Source organism: Oxyura jamaicensis, chromosome 1, assembly GCF_011077185.1.
Source record: "Oxyura jamaicensis isolate SHBP4307 breed ruddy duck chromosome 1, BPBGC_Ojam_1.0, whole genome shotgun sequence".
Classification (NCBI taxonomy): domain Eukaryota; kingdom Metazoa; phylum Chordata; class Aves; order Anseriformes; family Anatidae; genus Oxyura; species Oxyura jamaicensis.
The window spans coordinates 1,000,505-1,023,711 of NC_048893.1; the positions used below are offsets into that span (position 1 = coordinate 1,000,505).

Genomic DNA, 23,207 nt, shown 5'->3' on the forward strand with positions numbered 1-23,207 from the left:
CCAGCCTCGCTCCCGGCCCGTACCTCCACGGCCGCGCCCTCTGCGCCTGCGCTAACGGCACCGCGCGCGCAGAGATGGCGTCATCGGCGCGTTGCCATGGCGACGGCCCCGCCGCGCAGCATGGCGGGCGGCCACGTGGGCGGCGCTGAGGTGCGAGGCGTGAAAGGGTTAATAAAAAGAGTCTAAAACACAAAATATGTCACGTAGGAAGCCGAAGGGATTGATGACTTGCTAAGTGGTAACGGCCTCGCGGGATAAGACTCAGCTCTAGCCACAAAACCGAGGCTGAAGAAGGAAAACGGTGCCCAAAGTAGAACTTAAAAGATTAAATTAGCTGAGTGTGTAAAAAAGCAAAACATTGACAGAACATGAGCAAAAACGGAAAGGAGAAAGTACAAGGTGAAGATAACAAGCCTTCATCAGAAACACATCAAAGCGCATACTGCGCATGCAAGAGTAGAAGAGACAATATAATTAGTTCTAACAAATAATTAACAGAAATACTTCCCTATTCTTGGAAAATACATGAATTAATAATAATAATAATTTATATTAATTAATTAATAATACATTACCTGTATCACCGTACGATAAATAAGTACTCATTGACTTACTTAGGTGTGTGTGTTCACTGGAATTACCCTCCCAGAGCTGTTAATAAAGAATACCTGCCTTTGTAATTCTCCACAATGAGTCTTGGAAAGTTTCATCGCTTTTTGTGTTTCAGTGTCTATTTGTGTGTTGGCGTGTGGCCGAACACAGGAGGTGTGAAAGTGTCTGTGGGTGTGTGCGAGTGCGTGGGCGAGATGTGAAAATGGGTGGGTGGGTGGGTGGGTGAGTGGGAGAGGTGTGAAAATTGCGTGTGGTGTGACAAGTGTGTGTGTGTGAAAATGTCTCGGGGTGTGGGGCCGTGTGTGAACTCGCTGCCTCCGTGTGCTGCTGCAGTAGTGTAGAGTCACACATGGCTGTGAGATTTGTACGGCCCGACCAGTCGGGGACACACTGATGTATATCTGACCGCACGCTGCAAGAAAACCTGAAAGAGACTGGCTCTGTTTGTGCCCTGTGCGGGCATAACTTCCTATTTCTGACCTGGAGTGCTGTAAATGAAGAGGGCTGGGTGAATTTGTGGTGAATTGATGCATCTGTTGGTAATAGAAAATGAAATATACATTTATCCAATGAATGCTGCTTAATAAGTGTTACATTTGCGATGTACTGTGCTTGTGCTGCGCTTGGAAAATACTAAATGTGTGTGCAAAGACAGTATGAGAGAATGCACCAATTTATGATGAGGAGTAAGGAGGAAGACTAAAAGCTGCCAGCACAGATTTATGATGAGGAGTAAGGAGGACTAAAAGAAGGCCACATTTGCAAGGTGCCTAGATAACGGGCCCCTCGGACCCAGGGAACCGAGTCAAACCAATCTTACAGTTTGGACTGAGACCAAAGGCTCAGAGAGCACGCGCAAGAAGATAAGGTGAAACGTTCAACTCTGATGAAGACATCTTATTTCATCCCGACGACCACCCGGACAACCACCAGAGAGTACTACGCAAGCAAAGAAGCACTGATAAGATAATTAGTATATGAAGAGGGGCAGGGCGGAGCTAGCTTGTATTTTTATAATTTGTATTTATATATTTGTATTTTTATATATTTCTATTTTTTATATTTGTACTTATTTATATGTTTATGTATTTATGTATTTTTTATATTTGTGTGTTTATATAATATACAAAATATAAAATATTGCCTTATCAAACAGCTGTTTCGTTTTTTCCTGTGTTTCAGCATCACTCATTTAAATTAGCATCACTAATTTAATTAATTGGGATTTCCACAAACGATTCCGATATACTGATTGCAGTCAAGCTATTTATTTCCGACTTCAGTTTCTTCAAATCCCCAAAGCAAGGCCTTCAGCTTTGCAGGGTTCCCCAGATCTCCTGTGCCTGAGTCACACAGCACCACATACTCCATCGGAGCCTGTTGGGGCTTTGCATTGTAGGACACCAAGCACATGTAGGAATTGTAACTAGTAATAACAAGAGGAGGGGAAGGGTGCTGGGAGAGATCCAATCAGTTACTTCTACCTGCAGATTAAAGACCAGTTCTAACAGTGACATCATCCCCTGAGTGAGACAGAAATAAGAATAATAACTTCCGAGGCTGTGAAAGCCTTTTAAGCAGGGATGTTTTGTACGAGGCCCACAGTAAGCTTCTGCTAAGAACCAGCAGATGTCAGCATGAACCACAAAATTCAAAAGGGCTCAGTCCCTCCTTGGCTCTTGGCCTTGTTCGTGTGCATGAGAGAGCCAAAGGAAGAGACAGGCCAGGCCAGATTAGCTTCCTGTCCCAACTTTACATTCTGTTGTTTGATCAAGTGGTTCATCTTTTCTACCTGGCCACTCGACTGAGGGCAATATGGGGTTATCAAGTTGCCAATCTATACCTAGATGGTGGCTGATTTTTTGCACTATTCTTGAAAAAAAAAAAAAAAAAAGCGGTCCCCTGTCAGAGCATATAGTCGCTGGTACCCCAAAATGTGGTATTATTTCCTGTATTAATATTCTTACCACCTCCCCAGCCTTGGCTGTTCTGGTAGGAAATGCCTCTGGCCAACCTGAAAAGGTGTCAGTTAATACCAACATGTACCGGTACCCCCCTTTTCTTGGGAGTTCCGAAAAATCAATCTGCCATTGTTGTCCAGGCCCATTACCCTTTCCAATTTGGCCTATCTCTAACTTTGGAGTATTTGGGGGATTAGTCTGGAGGCAAAGGTCACACGGCTGAGTCACTTGGCTCACAGTGGTATATAGATTCCTTGCTACAATTTCTCTGATCAGACGTTTATATAAGGCTTCTACCCCCCAATGCCTTTTTCTATGTTCCTCTTTTATCAAGGGCCATATCATACAAGAGGGAATAATTATTTTCCCTTGTGGGGGTAAAAGCCCACCCTTCCTCATTATAGGAACCTTCTAGATCAGTAATTCATGTCTGATCTTCCTTTGTATATTTAGGCTTACCTTCTAGGGAGATTTGCCCATCGGGGATCAGGGCCCCTTCTGTCTTTACCTTCTTTTTGGCTGCCTGTTTTGCCTCTCTGTCTGCCAGCTCATTTCCTTTTACCAATTCTGATTTTACCTTTTGGTGTGCTCTGATGTACATGATTGCCACTTTCTCAGAGAGCCGAACCGCTTCCAGCAACTTCAAGATTTCCTTGATGTTTTTGCCCGGCGAATTCAATAATCCCCTCTCCTTCCAGATCTCTCCATGCTCATGTACAACCCCAAAGGCATATTTTAAGTCCGTATATATGTTTATGGTTTTGCCTTGGGCCAATTCCAAGGCATGGGGCAGAGCAATTATTTCCGCCTTTTGTGCAGAGGCGTTCGCAGGTAAAGGCCCAGACTCTATTACCTCTTTGCAAGTGGTGCCTGTATAACCAGCATGTCATCTTCCGCTGATGATGTAGCTGCTCCCATCTGTGAACCAGTTTTCTGTGTTTTCCATAGGATTGTCTTTCAAATCCGGATGGCACGAATATATTGCTTCAATGGTCTCCAGACAGTCGTGATACATTGGTTCCCCTGTGTTCCCACTAAGAAAAGACGCTAGTTTGACAATGTTCGTAACAATTTCCACATCATCCTGTTCCACCATTGTAGCCTGATATTTCAAAAATCTTTGCGGGGAGAGCCAATGTCCACCTTTTGCTTCCAGTACTGCAGATACCATATAGGACACTAACACAGTAATTTTCTGTGTTTTCAAGGTGAATTTTCAGGCCTCCTAGATGTTTAGTACCACGGTCACGACTGCTCACAAGCATCCAGGCCATCCCTTTGCAGTTGTGTCCAGTTGTTTGGAAAAATAGGTAACTGCTCTGTGGTATGGGCCCAGGTCTTGTGCTAATATTCCCAGGGCCATCCCCTGCTTCTCGTGGGAAAAAAAAGGAAAAACTGGTTACTCACATCTGGGAGTCCCAAGGCCGGAGCTGACATCAGGGCCTTCTTCAGTAGCTTGAAAGCTTATATTGCTTCCTTTTCCCATTGGAGGCATTTCTGTTCAGTAGTTGTGAGTGCATACAGGGATTTAACAAGCAGTCCATAATTATAAATCCATAGACAGCACCACCCAGGCATACCCAAAAAGGTCCATAGTCCCTTCACCGTTTGTGGCCTTGGAGTCTGGCATATTGCCTCTTTTTGAGCCTGTCCCAAGGTCCTTTCCCCAGCACTGATTTCATATCCCAGATAGGTTACCTTTTGTTGCACTACTTGGGCCTTTTTCTTAGATACCCTGTACCCTTGGAGTCCGAGAAAATTTAGCAGATTCACTGTCCAAGTCAAGCAGGTGTCCCTTGTTTTAGTGACAATCAGAATATCATCAACATATTGCAGTAATTTCCCTTCCCCTGGTGGGGCCTCCCAGGATTCAAGATCTTTTGCTACCTTTCCAAATACTGTGGGGCTATTCTTGAATCCTTGGGGTAACACCATCCAGGTCAGTTGGGTCCTACGCACACTCTTGCAACTTTCCCATTCGAATGCAAATATTTTTTGACTGGCTTCATGGAGAGGGAGGCAAAAGAAGGCATCCTTTAAGTCTAAAACTGTGAACCAGGCTAGTTCTGGTGTTCATACAGTTAATAGAGTATATGGGTTTGCCACCACTGGGTAGAGATCCTCGGTTATCTTATTTACTACCCGTAGATCCTGGACCACCCTATATGACCCATCCGGCTTGCAGACAGGTAACACAGGGGTATTAAAATTGGATTTGCATTCCCTCTACAGTCCTAATTTCAGAAATTTTTCTATTATTGGTCGAATTCCTTCCCTATCTTCCTGCTTCAGAGTGTACTGCTTGATCCTTACTGGCTGCCTTCCCTCCTTGAGTCTGATCTCGACAGGTGGAGTGTTTTTAGCTCTCCCAGGCACATCGGTGGCCCATACCCTTGGGTATACATGGTTTGCAACTTCTTCATTAACGTCTCCTTCCATTGGAAGGTTGATCAGGGCTAAACTTATTGTCTATATATATTGTTGATCATTTACCTCCAGAGTAATCTCCCCTTTCTTAAATTTTATTACCTCTCCTAACTGCTCTAATAAATCTCTACCTAAGAGTGCCCATGGGGAGGTGGGCATATATAAAAATCTGTGTATGCCCAGTTGTTTTCCTAACTTGTATTTCAAAGGTTCACAAAAATAGGCCTTTTCAGCTTGACCGGTTGCACCTTTCAGCTTAACATAATCATTCCCTGAAGGCATTAAGGCTTGATTTAGAACCGAGTACCTTGCCCCGTATCGACAAGGAACTTCACTTTCTCTTCTGTTCCTCCCCTAGCTTCATTATAACCAGTGGAGGGTCTGCTAGGGTTGATTCCCCAGATCCACATTATTCCTGCTGATATCAGGGGTCGATTACCCTAGAAAAAGGCTAGACAGTTTGTCCTCTGAAGCCAGGTCCAAATCTTTGTTTGTTTGTCTGTTTGTTTGTCCTCTTTTTTTCTTTTTCTTTTTTCTTTTTCCATTGCATTTCGAAGTTGGTCCAAAAATTCCATAGGGGTTTCTTTTGGACCTTGTTGGAAGCAGATTCTCAATTCCCAGTTTAACCAGATTTTAGTATTTACGTAACCATTCATAATTACCGGGATGATTAGGGTCTCAGTGGGGGTCGGTCAGGGGAATGCAATTGTCAGCAGTTCCCTGAGCAACTGGCAAATCCCATTGGCAATCTGAGCTCACACATGAACTCAGGTTGTTTTAAGAGTTAACTGCTTTTCTGTTTTCATGACAGCTCTCTCGGACCCATCATGATCCCTCTGCCCCAGAGGGCGCACACCAGTGATTTTGAGATCTCAGCCTCGGGCTGAGGCAGAACTATTAACATTCCTACATCCTCTTTCCCTGCTCATTCACCTCAAACACCTTCAACAACCCTTTTAACACTTCCTTTAGCTTTCTCCAGCCTGTACTTTTCTAATGCCAACATCAAAGGCTCAGTCAAGGGCCAACTTAATTCCATACCTTTTCCCTCCAAGATGCTGAAACAACATCAGTATACAACATTTCATCCTATTTTCCTCCTCTCCTCAAAAACATTGACTGTAATATGGTGTTATAATTAATAGTTCCATTTTGGGGCCACTTCTCTCCATCCTCTAGTTTATAAAGTGGCCACCACTGATTACAATATTTGATAAGAGTTCTTTTACTCTCTGTTCCCCCCTCGCCCCACTATATCCCTCCAATCTGTTAGTATACATCCTAGGGGGCTTTTCCGCGGGATTTCTTTGCTTTGACCTTTTCTCATTCTAATCTACAGCAGTTAAGGTTCCACCCTCCTCCCAGGAGCTGTTCACTAGTTTATCCCAATCCCTCCAAAATCCACAATATACGTATATATACAACTAAAATCAGGCCACCCTAAGTTAACTGCCTGTAGACAATTACACTAAGGACGTCTAAGCCTGAAAGACCGATAATACGCCTGTGCAAATTTGGTTCCCTTTGGCATACACCCCAATAGCAGTTCTTATATTACACTGTATTTACATATCTTTACACATGTTTAAAAGAACACTTTAATAAAAATGCCCGGGCCTTTACAAATGCAACATACAATTATTATTCCAGTTAGAATTATTCCCCAGCAGCTGCAAACACTATGTCAGTTACCATTAAAGCTCGCCTACCCTCCTCCTGTCTCTTCCATGACCTTTAGGAGGTTCCTTGTGGTTCCTAGAACCAGGGAATGGCAGCTTCTACTCCAAACCCCTTTTGGCCGCTCTATCGGCCACCAAACCCCTTTTGGCTGCTCTATTGGCTACCTTCTGTTTGGCCGCTCTGCCGGCCACCTTCCAGGATGCCCTCGGGGTTCATATCACGTGCTAGACATCTCTAAGGTCTTATTTATTTATTTATTTATTTATCTTTTATCTTTGCCTTGTTTCCTGCCAACAAGTTGTTCATCCTTCCCTAATGAGTTGTTCGTCCTTCCCTCATCCGTTGGCATTGAGCAATATCTTCCTTTTCACATCTGCTTCTCAACTACATCCCCTATTATTAGGATATTTTTACGTTCTCTTCTAATTAGGATATTTTACCATATATGTAGCTAAATACTAATTTGGATAAGTTTTAGCATCTTCCCCATCTCATGGATGTGTGTGAGTGCATGGGCGAGGTGTGAAAATGGGTGGGTGGGTGGGTGTGAGAGGTGTGAAAAGTGTGTGTGTGTGTGTGTGGTGTGACAATTGTGTGTGTGTGAAAATGTCTCGGGGTGTGGGGGTGTGTGTGAACTCGCTGCCTCCGTGTGCTGCTGCAGTAGTGTAGAGTCACACATGGCTGTGAGATTTGTACGGCCCGACCAGTCGGGGACACACTGATGTATATCTGACCGCACGCTGCACGCTGCAAGAAAACCTGAAAGGGACTGGCTCTGTTTGTGCCCTGTGTGGGCATAACTTCCTATTTCTGACCTGGAGTGCTGTAAATGAAGAGGGCTGGGTGAATTTTGGGGTGAACTGCTGCATCCAGAAGGTCTTAGCTGAGGTAAAGGTATCCCCGTTTGACAGGATGGCTTTGGGTGGCATGCTTGGCTCGTAAGACTGGATGGAAAATCACACAGCGTCGTCATGGTGCTGAGAAAGCTCAAGGGAGCCCTTACAGCATCCTTCCTCTACCTAAAGGGGGCTGCAGGAAAGCTGTGGATGGACTCTTTGTCAGGGGGTGTAGGGATAGGACAAGGAGTAATGCCTTTCAACTAAACAAGGGGAGATTTAGATTAGATGGAAAGAAGCAATTCTTTACTCCAAGGGTAGTGAGGCACTGGAACAGGTTGCCCAGGGAAGCTGGGTGTGCCCCATTCCTGGCAGTGCCCAAGGCCAGGCTGGATGGGGCTAGGGGCAGCCTGGGCTGCTGGGAGGTGTTGTGCCCAAAGAGGCTGAGAGTTGGTTTTCTAGATCCATGCCAACAGACAAGCTCAACAGGTCTGAAAGCTCTCTTGCTCTTTGACTCATTTCCTAAGCAAGAAGATGAAAGCCTGAAAGGCATCAAATGGAGCTAATATGGAGGGGCTGTTAAAAATCGGATTTAGCCTTCCAATATCAAATAGCTGCTTGAGGATGTGGTGAATGGCTGCATGTGTCTCCTTCTTCATAGTCACAGAGGAAAAATGGTCTTGTTTTAGTGCTTCCCAGCTTTGACACCGCAAGAGAGAGATGAGGTGAATCCCACCCAACAGCCCCAAACAATGCATGCTGACAGCACTTGAGAGCACTGACCAGATCAGAGCTGAAGGACTTAACGGGCACAAAAGAGGCAACTTTGGCAATGCTGTCATCCCTGTGAGTGTTTCCTGGCCAGGGTTTCCTGAGACTGTCAGTTGGACGAGGGGTTGCTCTGAACACGAGAACGCTGTTCCCTCGGAGAAGGGGCAACGCTGGATCCCGCGTCCAGCAATGAGGCTCCATGGCAAACCCTTTTTCCTGTCTTTTGTGCTATTGGCAAAATGACTCCTTGCTGTCTGGCACCAGTCAGAAACCAGAGGAGAGGAAATAGGATGAAGATGAGGAAGGCTTGGGGGGATTGGAGGGAACATCTTGCCTTGGTGCTGCACTGGCATTTTGATGAGATGTCTTGTCTGCTCTGCTTATGCTCCAGGAAGATAGAGAATTTTGGGGTTTATGCTGACATCTGCTGGTTTTTAGCAGAAGCTTACTGTGGGCCTCGTACAAAACATCCCTGCTTAAAAGGCTTTCACAGCCTCAGAAGTTGTTATTCTTATTTCTGTCTCACTCAGGGGATGATGTCACTGTTAGAACTGGTCTTTAATCTGCAGGTAGAAGTAACTGATTGGATCTCTCCCAGCACCCTTCCCCTCCTCTTGTTATTACTAGTTACAATTCCTACATGTGCTTGGTGTCCTACAATGCAAAGCCCCAACAGGCTCCGATGGAGTATGTGGTGCTGTGTGACTCAGGCACAGGAGATCTGTGGAACCCTGCAAAGCTGAAGGCCTTGCTTTGGGGATTTGAAGAAATTTAAGTTGGAAATTAGTAGTTTCACTGCAATCAGTGTTATTACATTGGCAATCAGTGTTATTACATTGGCATGTAGCTGCAAATTTGCCAGAGAGATCAAAATAAATGTTCTGGTCCTCAAATGATGCCAGTGGTGTCTACAAACGGTGAGCCGCATACTTAAATCCCTACTCATTCCTTATCCAGGGCATTGCTAAGGTGCCTTATGGATTAGGAATGCCTAAATAATCTACTTACAGAAATAATAGTTCTCCTAGCAGTAATCCAAAGTGAATTGCATTATAGCCAATTGCATGGGATTAACTTTGATCATCCAGGAGATGAGTTGCAGATGGAGCCCTTTGCCGCGCTGGTGTTGCAGGTCTAACTCGAGGTCATGACAGAAGAAAAATGTCTCTGCGTTGGATTTCCAAGGACTGCGGTCTTGTTGGGAGTCTCAGCAGAAAGGCCAAGGACATGAGGGCTCCTGGCAGCATTTTCCTCTGGCCCATGCTGAGGCACAGCAGCAGGGCAGCAGTGCCAGATCTGGCACCGCTCCCTGTGCTGTAGCTGTGCAAACACCACTCAGTCTCATGTCCCAGGGCCATCAGAACTGCCATTCTCAGAAGCCTGCACACGCTGTAAGAATTAGCATTATGTATTTTCCCCTTAGATATTGTGGAAGTGATGTTCATACTTTGTTGTAAGTAACAAAATCTGTACTGTATGTTATTTTCCTACAGCAGATCCTCCAGAAGCTCAAGATAAATGGTTATGCTCTGACAAAAGGGAGACTAATTCCAAAGGTAAAGATAAGTTTTGTAAATTTATGCCTAGGGTTCAAAAAAGTTAGACAGAAAATGCCTAGGGAACCCGTGAGAGAGCCGGAGGTGATGCCAGAGGTATGTGGACAGGGCAGAGGGGACACGTGGGGCACAAGGAGCACAAGGAGAGCTCACTCCAGCACTGGTCGTCTCCTCTTCCCAGTTCCCCTCCTCAATGAATTGCCGAACACTTGTTTTGAGGCACAGAAGAGGATGGGTGACAGGCATGGACGGCATCACAAGGCATGGACTCAGGCACAGACGTACTCTGAGAGCACAGTGAGGACAAGCTGCCTCTTCCTTCACAGCCCCAGCACTTCCCATGTGACAGGAGAGATCACTATGCTGTATATTGGTTGCAGGAACCTTTTCCAGATAGGGATAACAACAGAGGGGCCGATCTTTACAAAAAGGAGCGAGTCCACCCAAGCGCGATGGCTTTTGAGGTCTTTCTTGGTTGGCAGGAGGGGTTATGCCCGTTCTGGCCCTGTATCAAAGACAGCACAGACAAACTTTGTAAGGCAACTGTAGGGAGGCAAACCTTGGTCGGATGAGATACGTTCAACCTTTCAGTTATTAACATGTTACCGCAGTGTTCGTGATTCACCGCGTGAGACCGCATCCTCTTGGGACTCTGCTCAGGCGTCCCACCCTACCGCATGAATGCGCCAGGGCCCAGACCGGCCTCGTGTGGGGCCCCCACCCACGCACCCTCCGCCCATTGACCCGGGAGCTGCATTTAAGCTGAGGCCATTTGGTTTGGGCCCTGTCTGAGCTCTGCTGTTCGTGCATGGTGTCCTTGGGTTTGCACTTCGTGACATCCCGGCCTGGCCTTGGACCTGCCTTGCAGCTGCGGACTTATCCGGGATCTGGAGCACGGCTGTCCCTGGTCAGTGTCCCCAGACCTGTTTTGCTCCTTGTGTTTGGGTCCCGTGAGGCCATGTAGCTGGCGGTGAGCTCTCTACCCTGCCTGCCTTGCTGTCACCTCAGGCTTCTGGCTCACTCTTGTGGTACACCCGTGCTCCTGCTGCTCCCTAATTTGCTCAGGTGTTTTGAAACCTGAGCGGAGCGCTGCGAGGCTGACTTTCAGCCTGTGCAGGATTTTGCCCACAGGACTTCCCCTGTGGTTCAAGGTTTATCCCCAAACCCTGCAGGACTGCATGGTTCCAGTGGGAGGATGCAGCGCCGCAGGCTTCTGCAGCACAATATTCCCTGATTCCTTAAGTAGGAGTTAGGAAAGGGTGCAAAGATTTGCGCTTAAATGCAGCTCCTGAAATGCAGTGGGTGGAGGCCCCAGATGAGGCTGTCATGGCACTTGGAGCTTGTTGGTGTACCTGACATAATGTTTGGCGGGATCTCTTGGCAGCGTGTAACTCCATGCAGGATATAGCATGAATAATGAAGCAAGCTGTAATTTTGCCCTAAATTAAGTCCCTTCTTCCTGTTCAAAGAGTGAATCTGCAGGAGATGGTGTGGACCGTCTACCAGTTTGTTATGAAATGTTGAAGGCCATAAGCTACAGTTTGAATTTGTCTCCCACCAGAATTATCGCAGTGCCAGAAGCAGGAAATTCTCGTGGTGGATCCTGTCTTTTAGGAAAAACTCACATTACCTGATTTACTTTGAGGGGAGCGGAGATACCTGCTTATTTCCCAAGGACGGGGTTAGGTTAAACCTCAAAGACCTGAGGACTCGCAGGAACGCACCTTCTCGCAGAGCATATGTTCTCCACAGTGTGCCCCCAAGACACAGCCACTGCGGTATGACTAATTCCCATCTGTCAAAACAGGCAGAGTCCCTGCCAGAAGCTCCCTTTCTTCTCAAAAACATGGAGCCTGCCCTTATCAGAGACTTACCTGGAATCTGCTGACAAGGAGCCACTGCTCCAGCTCCAGAGGGGCAGGGTGGGAGTGGAAGCCGGGGGAAGCTCCTCAGAGAGGTGCTGATGAATATTTAGAGGGAATATTATGTGGGTGATGTCTGTAGTAACACCTTCCGCTGAGGATTGTCAGCCATTTCCTTCCCTCAGCCCTTCACCTAGATTTTCGGAGTGGAAGGTGTGGCTCCTGGGAGGGGAGGCCTGAGGCTGATTACGGAGTAGCTGAACTGTCTCCGTTCTCTCCCATATTAGTTCCCAGGAGCCCTATCTGCACATATTGCAGCAGGTTCGACGCCTGTCTCTTCCTTAGTTACATTTTTAATGGGACAAAGGAAAAGTGCATCCAACAGCCCTACGGCTCTACCTGTCATTCTGGGACAACCACAGCCGGGTGTTCCTCTGACCAAAGGCAAGAGAAGAAGTTCCCAAAGCTCAGCCAGGAGAGCGCCTGTCACCGTTACTCCTTCACTGTGGAAAGTGACAACTCAAATACCTGGGCACCTGTGTGGAAGGGAAATGAGATGCAGACCATCTCCTGTAACGTGAGGCATAGGCAGCATCCACCACAAGTGTAAAGGGACACGCAGAGCTATCAGATCAGGAAACAGCACTGCAGGTGTGTAGAGCTGAGTGGTCCCAGCAGTGGCTGTTCCATCACTTCTTTAAACCTGTGTCACCTTCTCCTGAGAAGAATTCTTCCTTGGAAGAGATGTCTAGCAAGGCTGTCCAAGGTTGAGCTCCTGCATTTCTGTTCACCCATGGCTTTGCTTCTGCTCCTATTGTACAATTGTCTTCATGTGAGACTTGTTGCATCCTTAATTTGCTTGAAGCACTGGCAAGGCTGGCTGGATTTGTATGAAACTACCCCAACCAGGGACAGGGGGATGTTAGTCATTTCAATAAAGATATATTTAAACCATCTGCCTTACACCTAGAAATGTGTAAATTATACATAAGAGAAAATGTATAGCATTGTCTGGGTCCAGGCTACCAAAGACAACTTGTATGGCAGGCAGTGTGTGGAGCTCATCCTTCAAAATAATTGCTCAGTTTCTGTATTTTTGCTTGAGTGAGAGCTTTCTGCTAGCTGACTCTTTGTATCAAGGAGTAGACTACTAGAAACCTACTGTAGGAGAAAAAAACATGAGCAAGAATCTACTGGTAGAGCTCCATCCCCATGAGAGCTGTGCTAACATTCAGTTTGACTCCATTCCCCTCTACCTAGCAGAAAAATGTTTACCAGGTCAGTAAAATGTTTTGTGGGCAAAGCTTTGAAAACAATTCTTGTTACAGGTTTGAATGGAAATTCAGGAATTTCCAGATCAGTGGAAAATATTTTTGGAGGTGAAATCAGCCTCCAAGCTGTTGATTACCTTGAAATGCTGATACATGTGAGAATTTAGTCACCTGGAATTCAGATGTGTTTTGTCTGAAGAAGGGATTCTTAACAAGTCCTCTATAAATTCACCTTTGCTAGATTGAGTTGCTCTTCATATCAAACATGAAGCTGATTTTGATCTTCAGTGCCCTCTTTGGGGCTGCCTTATGCCTGGAAACTTTTGTTGGGTGAGTCATGCTTTTGTGTACGACCTTTCACTTCACGACCTTCAAGACTGCATTTTCCAGTTGTTCTTTTTCATTATTGCAACTTTTAAAAAATCTGCTTGGGGCACATTCTTTGTTTTTTATGACTGACCTCTCTCATGGCTTTGGTTCGCCAGTGTTTGAAGGAATCTCTCTCTTTAGTTTCATCTGGGATGTTCAAAGAGAAGGGTGTAGCTGCAGAGTTGAGCTCCTATATTCACCCAAGGATTTGTTTCAGGTTAAGTGCTAGGTAGGGAGTGGTCTCAAGCCTAGATCTGGAGCTTAACACACTGCAAAGCTTGAGAGCTTGACAGATCTGGTCCAGCATAGACCAGAGCCAGAAGATCAGAACCTGCCTTCAGATCTGACAGGTTAATGTCCTCCCATTGTGTTTATTGAAGATTTCATATTTATCTTTACATGTTTAATCCTCTGCAGAGCCTTTCTAATTGACCTGACTCTATATTTCCAGCCATTATATTCTAAAGGTTTAAGTGTCTGTTTCATAGCAAAACAATCTCCTTCTGGTTTATTTCCTCACAGCCTTACTGACCATGTAAGAACCTTAACAGAAAATAATAAAAAAAACTAGTTATCCCTAGATTCCAGTGAGCAAATAGTGTATTAAAATATAAGAATTAAGAATAAGTAAAATAGTATACTTAATTTACTAAAATTCTGGGGTTTGTAAAGATCAGAAGAAACTATTGTGGTCTTTTAATCAGATCTCTGGCATATTATAGACTGGATTCTCATTAATTCCTCAATCACCTCCAGTAGCTGTGGTTAATGAACCTCATCTCCTCTTCAGAGAAGAATCCAATCCAAAATAAAGCTTATGATGGTGGAGAATCCAATAATAAGTTAACATGATAAAGTACATTCAGTGTTGGTTTAAGTTGGTCCAACAAAAGAAATTTACACTTCAGTTGGCCAGACCAAGGAACCTAGTGTTAAGGAACATTTCTCAGCAGCTGAGGCCACACTAGTAAATAACTGAGCTCCTATGTTAAGTCCCTTGTTTACCGTGCCTTAAGATGTGATTTCCAGTTCTGCAATTATTTGTGTCAATTTGCTCTGAGTCATCTCCATTTTTCAGTACTGCTTGCACTGGATGCCAACAGAGCAGCTGAGCCAGGTCAGGATATGGGACTCTGTGGATTTTGGTCTGCCTCCCACAGTGGCCAAAGGCAGATGCCAGGGGAAGAAAAGAATGAAAACAAACACATTGCCATATGCCACTTGCAAATGCAGCATTTACACCGCACTCTTTCAATAGTCCTCAGGTGTTACAGCTAAGGAGCACATCGGTATTTTTGGCCGTGGCATCGATCCCAGGCTTTGCTTGCGGTTGATTATTCACCGTGGCTCTCAGGTTTCCTTCAGAATCCCCACTGGCTCTCCAGAATAGGATCTGCTGTCCCACAGACATTGTGTACACTTGTTATTCGTAGATCCTTTTGTTATTTCATAAAAGCATTGGTTGGAAGGGACCTCCGGAGGTCTTTATTTCACTTTTCTGCTCAGAGCAGGGTGTGAAGATGTTGCCCCTTGTTACCACCATTTCATCATTCACAAACTCAATTTTTTGCAAGTCCTTGACTAAGAATAATAGATGCAGTTTTAATCCTTGTAACCAATTAAAAACTTATTTACTTGATGTCTTGTTTATGATGAAATCTTAAACATTGACATTTAACTAGTTACTAATCTAGTGCACATATACCAGGCTGGCTCTACAGGCTGTTGATTAAATTCTTGGGTAGCACTAAGTCAACTGCATTAAAGACGTCCGTATCGGCTGATATCATTCAAGTAATTACTCACCAAATTCATAACCTCAATAGCCAGCTATTTCTTTTATTGCAGGCACCAGGTTCTCCGAATCAAGACAAAAAATGAGGAACAAGTTAGGAAGTTACAGTTTTTGGAAACGCTGGAACACCTTCAGGTACGTTATTATCACAGCAGCATTTTTTAACATTTCAGACTCGGGTAGGACTTATCCTGGCAGGACTTTGCATTGGATTTGTAAGGATCATACATACCATAGTGTGTCAGCTGCCAAAAATACACATACTGTCTCAATACTTGGTTTTGGATCTACAAGTTCTAGTACTAGCCTGACAGTCAGGAATGTCTGCATTCAAATTTTCTTCCCACTTACAGCCGTATTTGAGCTGCTCTGCTCTTATTCTTAGGATTGAAAACCTTGTTGTTAAAATGGGGATGCTAATACTTTTGTACCGGTCTCCCAGAACAACAGAAAGAATTTTAGTAAATTAGCCTGACCTATATCGAAAGAGGAAAACATGCTATAAAGTTCTGTGTTATTACTGTTGTTATTATCATTGGTGAGAATTTTTATTATCACTTTCACTTAAAAATATTGTTTGAGTTTAGAAACAAAAATTTAGAAAAGCCATACCAAAGGAGAAATAAAAGCAACGGGTTTCACATTATCATATAATGTAATATGGAGCTTTTCTTGAAACTACTACATGTAAAAAGGTGAATAGTAAAATAATCATTATAGAAGACTGAAATTTCCTCTTGCTTACATTACCGGAGCTATAAAGTCAGTGAAAATGCTGTCTCTAATCTCCTGCTGGATCTTTATGTTTTTGTGTGTATTTGTCATGTTGATACAAGGTTGAGGTGAGGGAGGCCAAGCTACAGGATGAAATGCGCTGTATGATTGATGGGAAACAACACTGCAGAAGTTGTTTGATTTGGGAGAAACTGTTGTTTCTAAAGCTTTAGAAAAGCTGTTTGCAAAGCACACTTTTCCCCAAACCAAATCCATTTTCCTTTTTATTTTCAGCTTGATTTCTGGATAAATCCTTCCACCTTCTCCCTCCCTGTGGATGTTCGAGTCCCTGCTAACAGCCTCCAATCAGTGAAAATCTTCCTGGAGTCCCATAGGATTGAGTACTCGATCCTGATCGAAGACCTGCAGGTAGGTAATGCTTCATGGATTCATTAATTCATTGATGAATTCATGGATTCTTTATTAATTCATGGATTCTTCTATAGTCTGCCTTCAGTGAGGTCCTCCCCTTATTTTTATAGACTTTATAGCCCCCCTCTTATTTTTATAGACTATATTTTCTATATTTTTATAGATTGTCACTGATTTTCCAAAGGCAAGCTGTGGATCATTGCTGCACTGAGAAACTGTGGAGATCACTTTGCAGATGCTATCTGAACCCATGTTGGGTAGTGACTTTAATAAGCTCATAGGCTCCACAGGGCGGTTCTGATAATCCCTGAAGAATTCCATGTGGTCTTTTGGCCCCAAAAGTTGGGGAATCACTACACTAAGATACTCATAACTCAGTAAACTGTTACAAGTGTCTTTGCATCATAAGCCAGAAGAACTGTACACCACCATGTGAGAGAAAAATCGCTCCTATGGGCCCAAATCCAACATTTCTTATGCAGTAATCCCATGAGAGCATCTAAAATAGCAGAAACACTGCCCCCTTTTCCAGCTTTCCAATGCTGTTCTTGTTCATCTTAACCAGTGTTAAAAACTTCGTGCTGACCATTTAAAGATCAGTATTCTTGCCACTTCACTACAAATTCACCAGAAGCATGTTTGCTCCGTAGCTGTGTGAAGTTGGGGACTGTGGCTGGAGCCAGTATGCAGTGCCACCATTTCATTATTTTATAAACGTTTGGTCAGGAGCTTGCAAATTAAGCACGCTTTCCTTGGCTTCTTTTAGGCTGTTCTCGACAGAGAAAAGCAAGATATGGTCGCCAGTCAACAGATGGAGCGCAGCAGCAACACTTTCAACTACGGAATTTACCATTCTTTAAGCTCTGTGAGTTCCTTAGATCTTGCTTTTGGGGAAAAGGTTCATTTTTTTTTTCTGCCCTTTTTCATGTTGTCTTCAATCAAACATCCTGTATTAGGATCTAAATTTTCTTTCTGGCTTCTTCATAGAATCAGAGAATGATTTGGATTGGAAGAGACCTTAAAGATCATTTAGTTCCAACCTCCCTGCCATGGGCAGGGACTCCTCTCATTAGACCAGATTGCTAACCCCCCCCCCTTCAACCTGGCCTTAAACACTTACTTCTTCTGGTAAAAGTGTTGTTTTTAAATGTATTAATTTCATGGTCAGCACAATGAGCCAACACTTCCTCACAGAGTGTTGGAACAGGCAAGTGCTGATCATACTTTTCGATAAACTCCTATAGAGTTCTCTCAAAACCCTTCAGTTCTGACCCTCAAAAGAAACTGGGAAATAAATGAATCTAGGAAAATACAGGAAGCCAGTAGCCATCAAGCAGAGTGGAGGAAAAGGTATTTGTTTTACCAGAAGTTCTTAGAGAGGGGTTTGAACTTATTCCTGAAATAAATGAATCTTGATGATATAGCAGTTTCCCTCTACATCTGTGGCATTAGGAACAGCACCGACTACCCTGACGTAAGGTGAGGCGGGGCTTTGGTGAGGCCATAGTAATGAAGACAAAGGGGGATAAAAATGGATTTCAACAGATCCTGTGGTTGGTCTGGGCAGCATTATATACAAACGGAATGTAAATATTATTGTGGCTTTTCATTCCAGATCTATGAGGAACTGGATAATCTCGCATCTGAGTACAGCAACATCGTCAGTAAGCTCCAGATTGGGCAATCCTATGAGAAGCGGCCTTTGTATGTGCTCAAGGTATGGTCGTAGAGCATATCTTGGACTCTGAGTGTACATACCTGTGTAGATACACTAATGTACTTAAGCATTATAGATACAGCACAACTCAGTCCAAAGCATCCTTGTGTTGGGGTTTAATCTGGCAGGCAGCTCAGCACCACGCAGCCGTTTGCTCACCCTCCCCCAGTGGGGTGGGGGAGAGAATTGGGAAAAAAAAATAAAAGCTCACGGGTTGAGAGAAAGACAGTATAATAGGACAGAAAAGGAAGGAAAATAATATTAATGATGATGATAAGAATAGAATGTACAAAGCAAGTGATGCACAATGCAACTGCTCACCGCTCACTGACCGATGCCCAGCCCGTCCTTGAGCAGCAGCCACCCCCCTCCCTGGCCAGCCACCCCATATTAATTGTTCAGTGTGATGCCATATGATATGGGACATCCCTTTGGCCAGTATGAGTCAGCTGTCCTGGGTCTGTCCCCTCCCAGCTTCTTGTGCACCCTCAGCCTTCTCGCTGGCAGGGCAGTATGAGAAGTTGAAAGCCCTTGGCTTAGCGTAAACACTGCTCTGCAGCACCTGAACCATCAGCGTGTTATCAGCATTATTCTCACCCTAAAGCCAAAACAGAACCCTACCAGCTACTAGGAGGAAAAATAACTCCATTCTAGCCCAAACCAGGACACCTTGTCTACATGGGATGTTTTTGACTGAGAGGGGTCAGTGAGGGTTTTAAGACTTTTTCTTTTGGTTTGACAGTTCAGCACTGGAGGAAGCAACCGTCCTGCAATCTGGATCGATGCCGGCATCCATTCCCGAGAGTGGGTTACCCAAGCGAGCGCGATGTGGATTGCTAAAAAGGTCACCTTGGCAGCATTTCATTTTCTTTTGCCTTGGGAATGCCTCCAGTTAAAAATATACTGCAACTGCACGTGTTCAGCCTGCTCTGAGAACTCTCAATCACCCCTCTTAAAACACAGTTGACTCCAGACACAGTATTGGCAACTATTTAGACAAAGAATTGAAAAATGCTATTGAAAAACACAGTTAAAACATCCAGAAGAAGTTTAAGCAGACAAAATGTAGTAGTCCAGGTGAAACTGTTGAGAATTCCAGGGCTGATAGCCCTGTGAATGACCAAGGACTTGGAGAAGGTCAGTTTGCTATTTCAGTCTGTACACACAGAGGAACACTGTGTGGTTGGCTGCTCTCCACAAAGGTGCCAAACATTCCAGTTCTCACTAAATGAGCATTTATTTCTGTTGAAAATGACCTAGCCACCAGAGGAGAGCAGCAGAGCTGTACGTTCCCAACCTGGCTAATCCGCCTCAATCCTTGGTCCGTGTTTAGGGACAGGCAGGGGAAGATGTTGTTGCCCTCTTCCATTAAATTCCTGTCTTTGGAACAAAATAGTGATATAGATTCATTGCTCTTTCCAAGCTCCAAATCTAACGAGGAACAGTTATTGCCAGTAGGTAATTAGCGTTTCTTGTTTGCCTGCTCTGAAAGCCAGCTTTGCCTCTGCACGTAGTTGTTAGAGCACAAATGTGTGGGGAAGAAATATGGTGATAATCACGGTGTACCTTCTTGCCTCTGCATAGATTGCTTCCGACTACGGGAGCGATCCATCCATCACCTCTCTGCTGAACAAACTGGATGTTTTCCTGCTGCCGGTTACAAACCCTGATGGATATGAGTGCACTCACACCACAGTGAGTAAACACGTTGCGCGTCTAAGCCGGTTGAGAAAGCCGTCATGCTCTCCCCAGCCAAGGACTGCAAGAGAAATAGGCTCTGAATGTCCATTCGCTGATGTTGTAAGAGGGAATTAACAAAAGAGTTGGGAAGCCAAAGATACCAATTACTCGTCTAACCCCATCTTTCTCCTTCACTGCAAATTCACCAGTCCTTCAGTTGTGTCCATTGGCCCATTTTGGCTGTCAGCCTATCAGAAATGTTCTTAGGCTTGTGCCTAGGATCACTTCCCGCTGAACAGCAATTATTTCTGGGTAGCAGCATTAATGCAGGAACCGAGATTTGCTCCATAGTGTTTCTTTCTTTTTTTTTTTTTTTTTCTCAGAATCGCATGTGGAGGAAGACCCGCTCCAAGAATGCAGGCAGTCTGTGTATTGGAGTTGATCCAAACAGGAACTGGGATGCAGGTTTTGGAGGTAGGAATAAAGTTTCTGGATTCTGGCTGGAAGAAGAAAGTTCCTTTCATGCTCCTGGATCCTGTTACACAGGACCAGCAATCTTAATATAAAGGATTCGGAAAGGAAATGGTCAGATAGAATGGTTGCTGCCTTTTGTGAAGACACCTGTTAATTAATTGCCAATGAGCAAAAGACAAAGGAATCTGTATCATCCAGAATTTATGTCCCTTGAGTATTCATGCTCTGTTGTTGCTGTTCTAGCGTTTATCAGCACTTAAGACCTTGCCTTTGACTAAAGACCTGGTCTTACGAAAGCCCAGCTTTGTGCTGGTCTGCTTTGACCTTCCACGAACACCGATCCTTACAGGTCTCTCTTTGTTCCCCCTTTGTACCAACAGGTCCTGGAGCCAGTAGCAATCCCTGTTCCGACTCTTACCATGGGCCCAGTGCCAACTCAGAGGTGGAAGTTAAATCTGTTGTAAACTTCATTAAGAACCATGGAAACATCGTGGCCTTCCTCACCCTCCACAGTTACTCTCAGCTCCTGATGTACCCCTATGGGTATAAATGCACGCAGCCAGCAGACCACGCTGAGCTGGTGAGACACAATGACTTGGTTTTAGCTTCCTCTGCTCTGTCCCGCTGGCTTTCCATACTAAACTATTACAGTGAGCCATCAGGATGAAAACAAGGGGATAAACTCTGCCATCCATAACAGTAACCACTCATGAGAGTGAGCAAAGGCCTCATGCAGTGCAATGCCTTTAAAAGAGAAGGCTTGGTCGCACACAAACGTGTGCCGTCCCCACCATGGCTTTCTTTGCTCATCCAGAAACCCTTCTTTCTGCTCTAACAACAGCATCACGCCCGTAATAATAGCTTTGAGGGAATATGCATTTCACTATCATAATTTAATTTAAGACCTTGGAGGTCTCTGGTCTAACCCTCTGCTCAGAGCAGGTGGGCTTTGGTGTCAGAACCAGTTTCGAGGTCAGATCAGGCTGCCTAGGGCTTTCCCAGCTGAGTTTTGACTGCTTGGAAGGATGGATTCCACAGCTTCTTGGAGCCCATTCCAAATTTTCCCCATTGTCACGGGGATTTTCTTTTTCCCCAATACCTAAATGCCATTTCCCTTGTGGCAGTTTGGTGTTGCCCCTTGTTCTTTTGCTCTAAAGCTCCAAGAAGAGCCTGGCTCTGTTTTCTCTACAGCCACCCGTTAGGTAGCTGCAGTAAGCACAAAGCTGGCTGCTGGGCACTGGAAGGTCTCTGACTTCCTCGGCATTTTCTGGTGTATTTTGAACTTTCTCTTGACAAAGGCAGCTGGGGAGATGAAACATTGGATGATCAGTTGTGGAACCTGCTTTGATTTAATTCACCTGCAATGCCACCTCCCAGAAATACTGGGAAAGCTGAGTGCTGTCACTAGCGTGAGTAGTTAAGGAATTGATTGATTTGGCATCATTTCTTTTTATGGGGAGTGAAAGCAGGCTGTAAACTAGTTTGGAGGTTTCCCTGAGCATCGTTCAGGTTGGTGAAATCTTAACATTTAGTCTCATTAAGTGTGGCTCCTTTCTGACTCGTCCTTTGTCCTCGCCTCTGCAGAATGCCCTGGGGAAAGCTGCTGCCAGTGCCATCCAGTCCCTCCACGGCACCACCTTTACAGTGGGGAGCATTTGCTCTACTATCTGTGAGTATTTTTGCTATTCTGAGCCTCTACGGGCTGTCCCAGGGCAGCAGTCTCTGGAACCATCAGACTTTGGAGCTGAGCGTTCGCAGGAAAACCTAATGCTTGCCCTCAGAAATACAAAAAGGATGGAAGCAGAGCTCAGATCAATCCTACATTCACCCTCCGTGGTTTTTCTCCCTTTCTTTTTCAGACCAAGCCAGTGGAGGCAGCATAGACTGGAGCTACGATTATGGCATTAAATACTCATTCGCTTTTGAGCTGCGAGACACGGGGCGCTACGGCTTCCTCCTGCCAGCCAGCCAAATTATCCCGACGGCAGAGGAGACGTGGCTGGGTCTGAAGACAATCATTGAGCATGTGCGAGACAACGCACACTAAAAGCAGGGGTGGGAGTCAGCTGTTTGTAACAGCAGGCTCAGAAATCCTTGGTGTGCTTGAGACAGCTGTAATGATACGGCATCTGGCTGAATAAAAACCCCGCGTGCATTCCTCCAAGCGCTTCGTGTTTGTCTTGGTGGTTCGCTGTGTTTCTGTGTGCATGGGAGACCCTTACAAGGCGTAAGGATTTTAGGATTCGGTCAAAAGACGCGCTTGGAAAGGAGACATCCATCTCCTGGCCTGTGACTGCAGCAAACTACCCTGTGTTGTGCCCCTTTGGGTGCCCTCTTGCAGCTCCATCTCCATTAGTAAATGCAAAATGTGCTTGCAGCAAGCAACAGCAGCCCTTGGCAGCGTTTTTTTCCCTGGCAAACCTCCTCGCCCATGCAGTAGCCCCCTTCTCACGGCCAGCCCTGGCACCAGCACCGAAACCACCTCCCCGAGGTGATGGTGCAGGCTCTAAAATATTTCAGAAATTTGTGGCTGCCCCTTGAGAGCAGCGTGAGTCCTTCAGAGCTGCCGAAGCACTTGATAAACTTCACCATGTAGAATTCGTTCTGTCCCAGTTCTCCCTCCCCGGTGGGCACAGTCAGCGGGAACCAGGGCAGGAGGACGCCTGCTCTCACCCTGCATGGCCAGGGCGTCCCCTGAGCGCCTGCCTCCCTTGTTTTGCTGCTCAGCCTGCTCATTTCTTGGGGATTAAGAGCACACAGCTCATGGCCCTGCATGGGAGCCACGAAAGGATCTGAGATTAGCAATCCCTGCTTGGGGTGCAGCAGGTACCGGGTCTAACAGGTTTATCGCAATGTCTCCTAATCCCCCAGCAGCTGGCGAGTTACTCACTGCTCTGGGAGCGTGGCAGGAGAGCAAACACACCTGAAGCGAGCGGGTAAAATGTTCGCGCAGACTTTTTGGCAGGGAAAGGGAGGCGGAGGTGCAGCTGAGACCTCGGGCAGCGCCACGTGGGTTCCTCGTTGGGTTCAACGTGGCCAGTCGGGAACGC

The 23,207-nt window shown here is 45.3% G+C and overlaps 1 protein-coding gene and 1 long non-coding RNA gene across 2 annotated transcripts; one reads left to right on the forward strand and one right to left on the reverse strand.

Annotated features, from left to right (window-relative positions):
- Positions 1 to 5,105: 5,105 nt before the first annotated feature.
- On the reverse strand, positions 5,106 to 13,709 carry LOC118160797. Its single transcript, XR_004747679.1, has 3 exons — positions 13,677 to 13,709; positions 12,418 to 12,423; positions 5,106 to 5,248 (listed from the first exon to the last, which is right to left on the reverse strand). It is a non-coding gene; the product is annotated as an uncharacterized LOC118160797 (long non-coding RNA).
- On the forward strand, positions 10,657 to 22,320 carry LOC118160792 (carboxypeptidase A2-like). The gene is made up of 13 exons (XM_035315780.1): positions 10,657 to 10,750; positions 13,218 to 13,306; positions 15,194 to 15,275; positions 16,149 to 16,283; positions 17,053 to 17,151; positions 17,902 to 18,003; positions 18,746 to 18,847; positions 19,588 to 19,698; positions 20,067 to 20,157; positions 20,538 to 20,737; positions 21,742 to 21,826; positions 22,017 to 22,252; positions 22,291 to 22,320. The coding sequence occupies exons 2-12, from the start codon at positions 13,242 to 13,244 to the stop codon at positions 22,202 to 22,204; spliced, it is 1,260 nt and encodes a 419-aa protein (XP_035171671.1). The 5' UTR covers positions 10,657 to 10,750; positions 13,218 to 13,241; the 3' UTR covers positions 22,205 to 22,252; positions 22,291 to 22,320.
- Positions 22,321 to 23,207: the final 887 nt, after the last annotated feature.

Bases quoted from the DNA above. Each gene is read 5' to 3' on its own strand.
- LOC118160792 (XM_035315780.1), top strand. From the start codon at position 13,242: ATGAAGCTGATTTTGATCTTCAGTGCCCTCTTTGGGGCTGCCTTATGC. The intron at 17,152-17,901 runs GTGAGTTCCTTA...TTTTCATTCCAG, and splicing joins TTTACCATTCTTTAAGCTCT to ATCTATGAGGAACTGGATAA. The intron at 19,699-20,066 runs GTGAGTAAACAC...TTTTTTTCTCAG, and splicing joins ATGAGTGCACTCACACCACA to AATCGCATGTGGAGGAAGAC.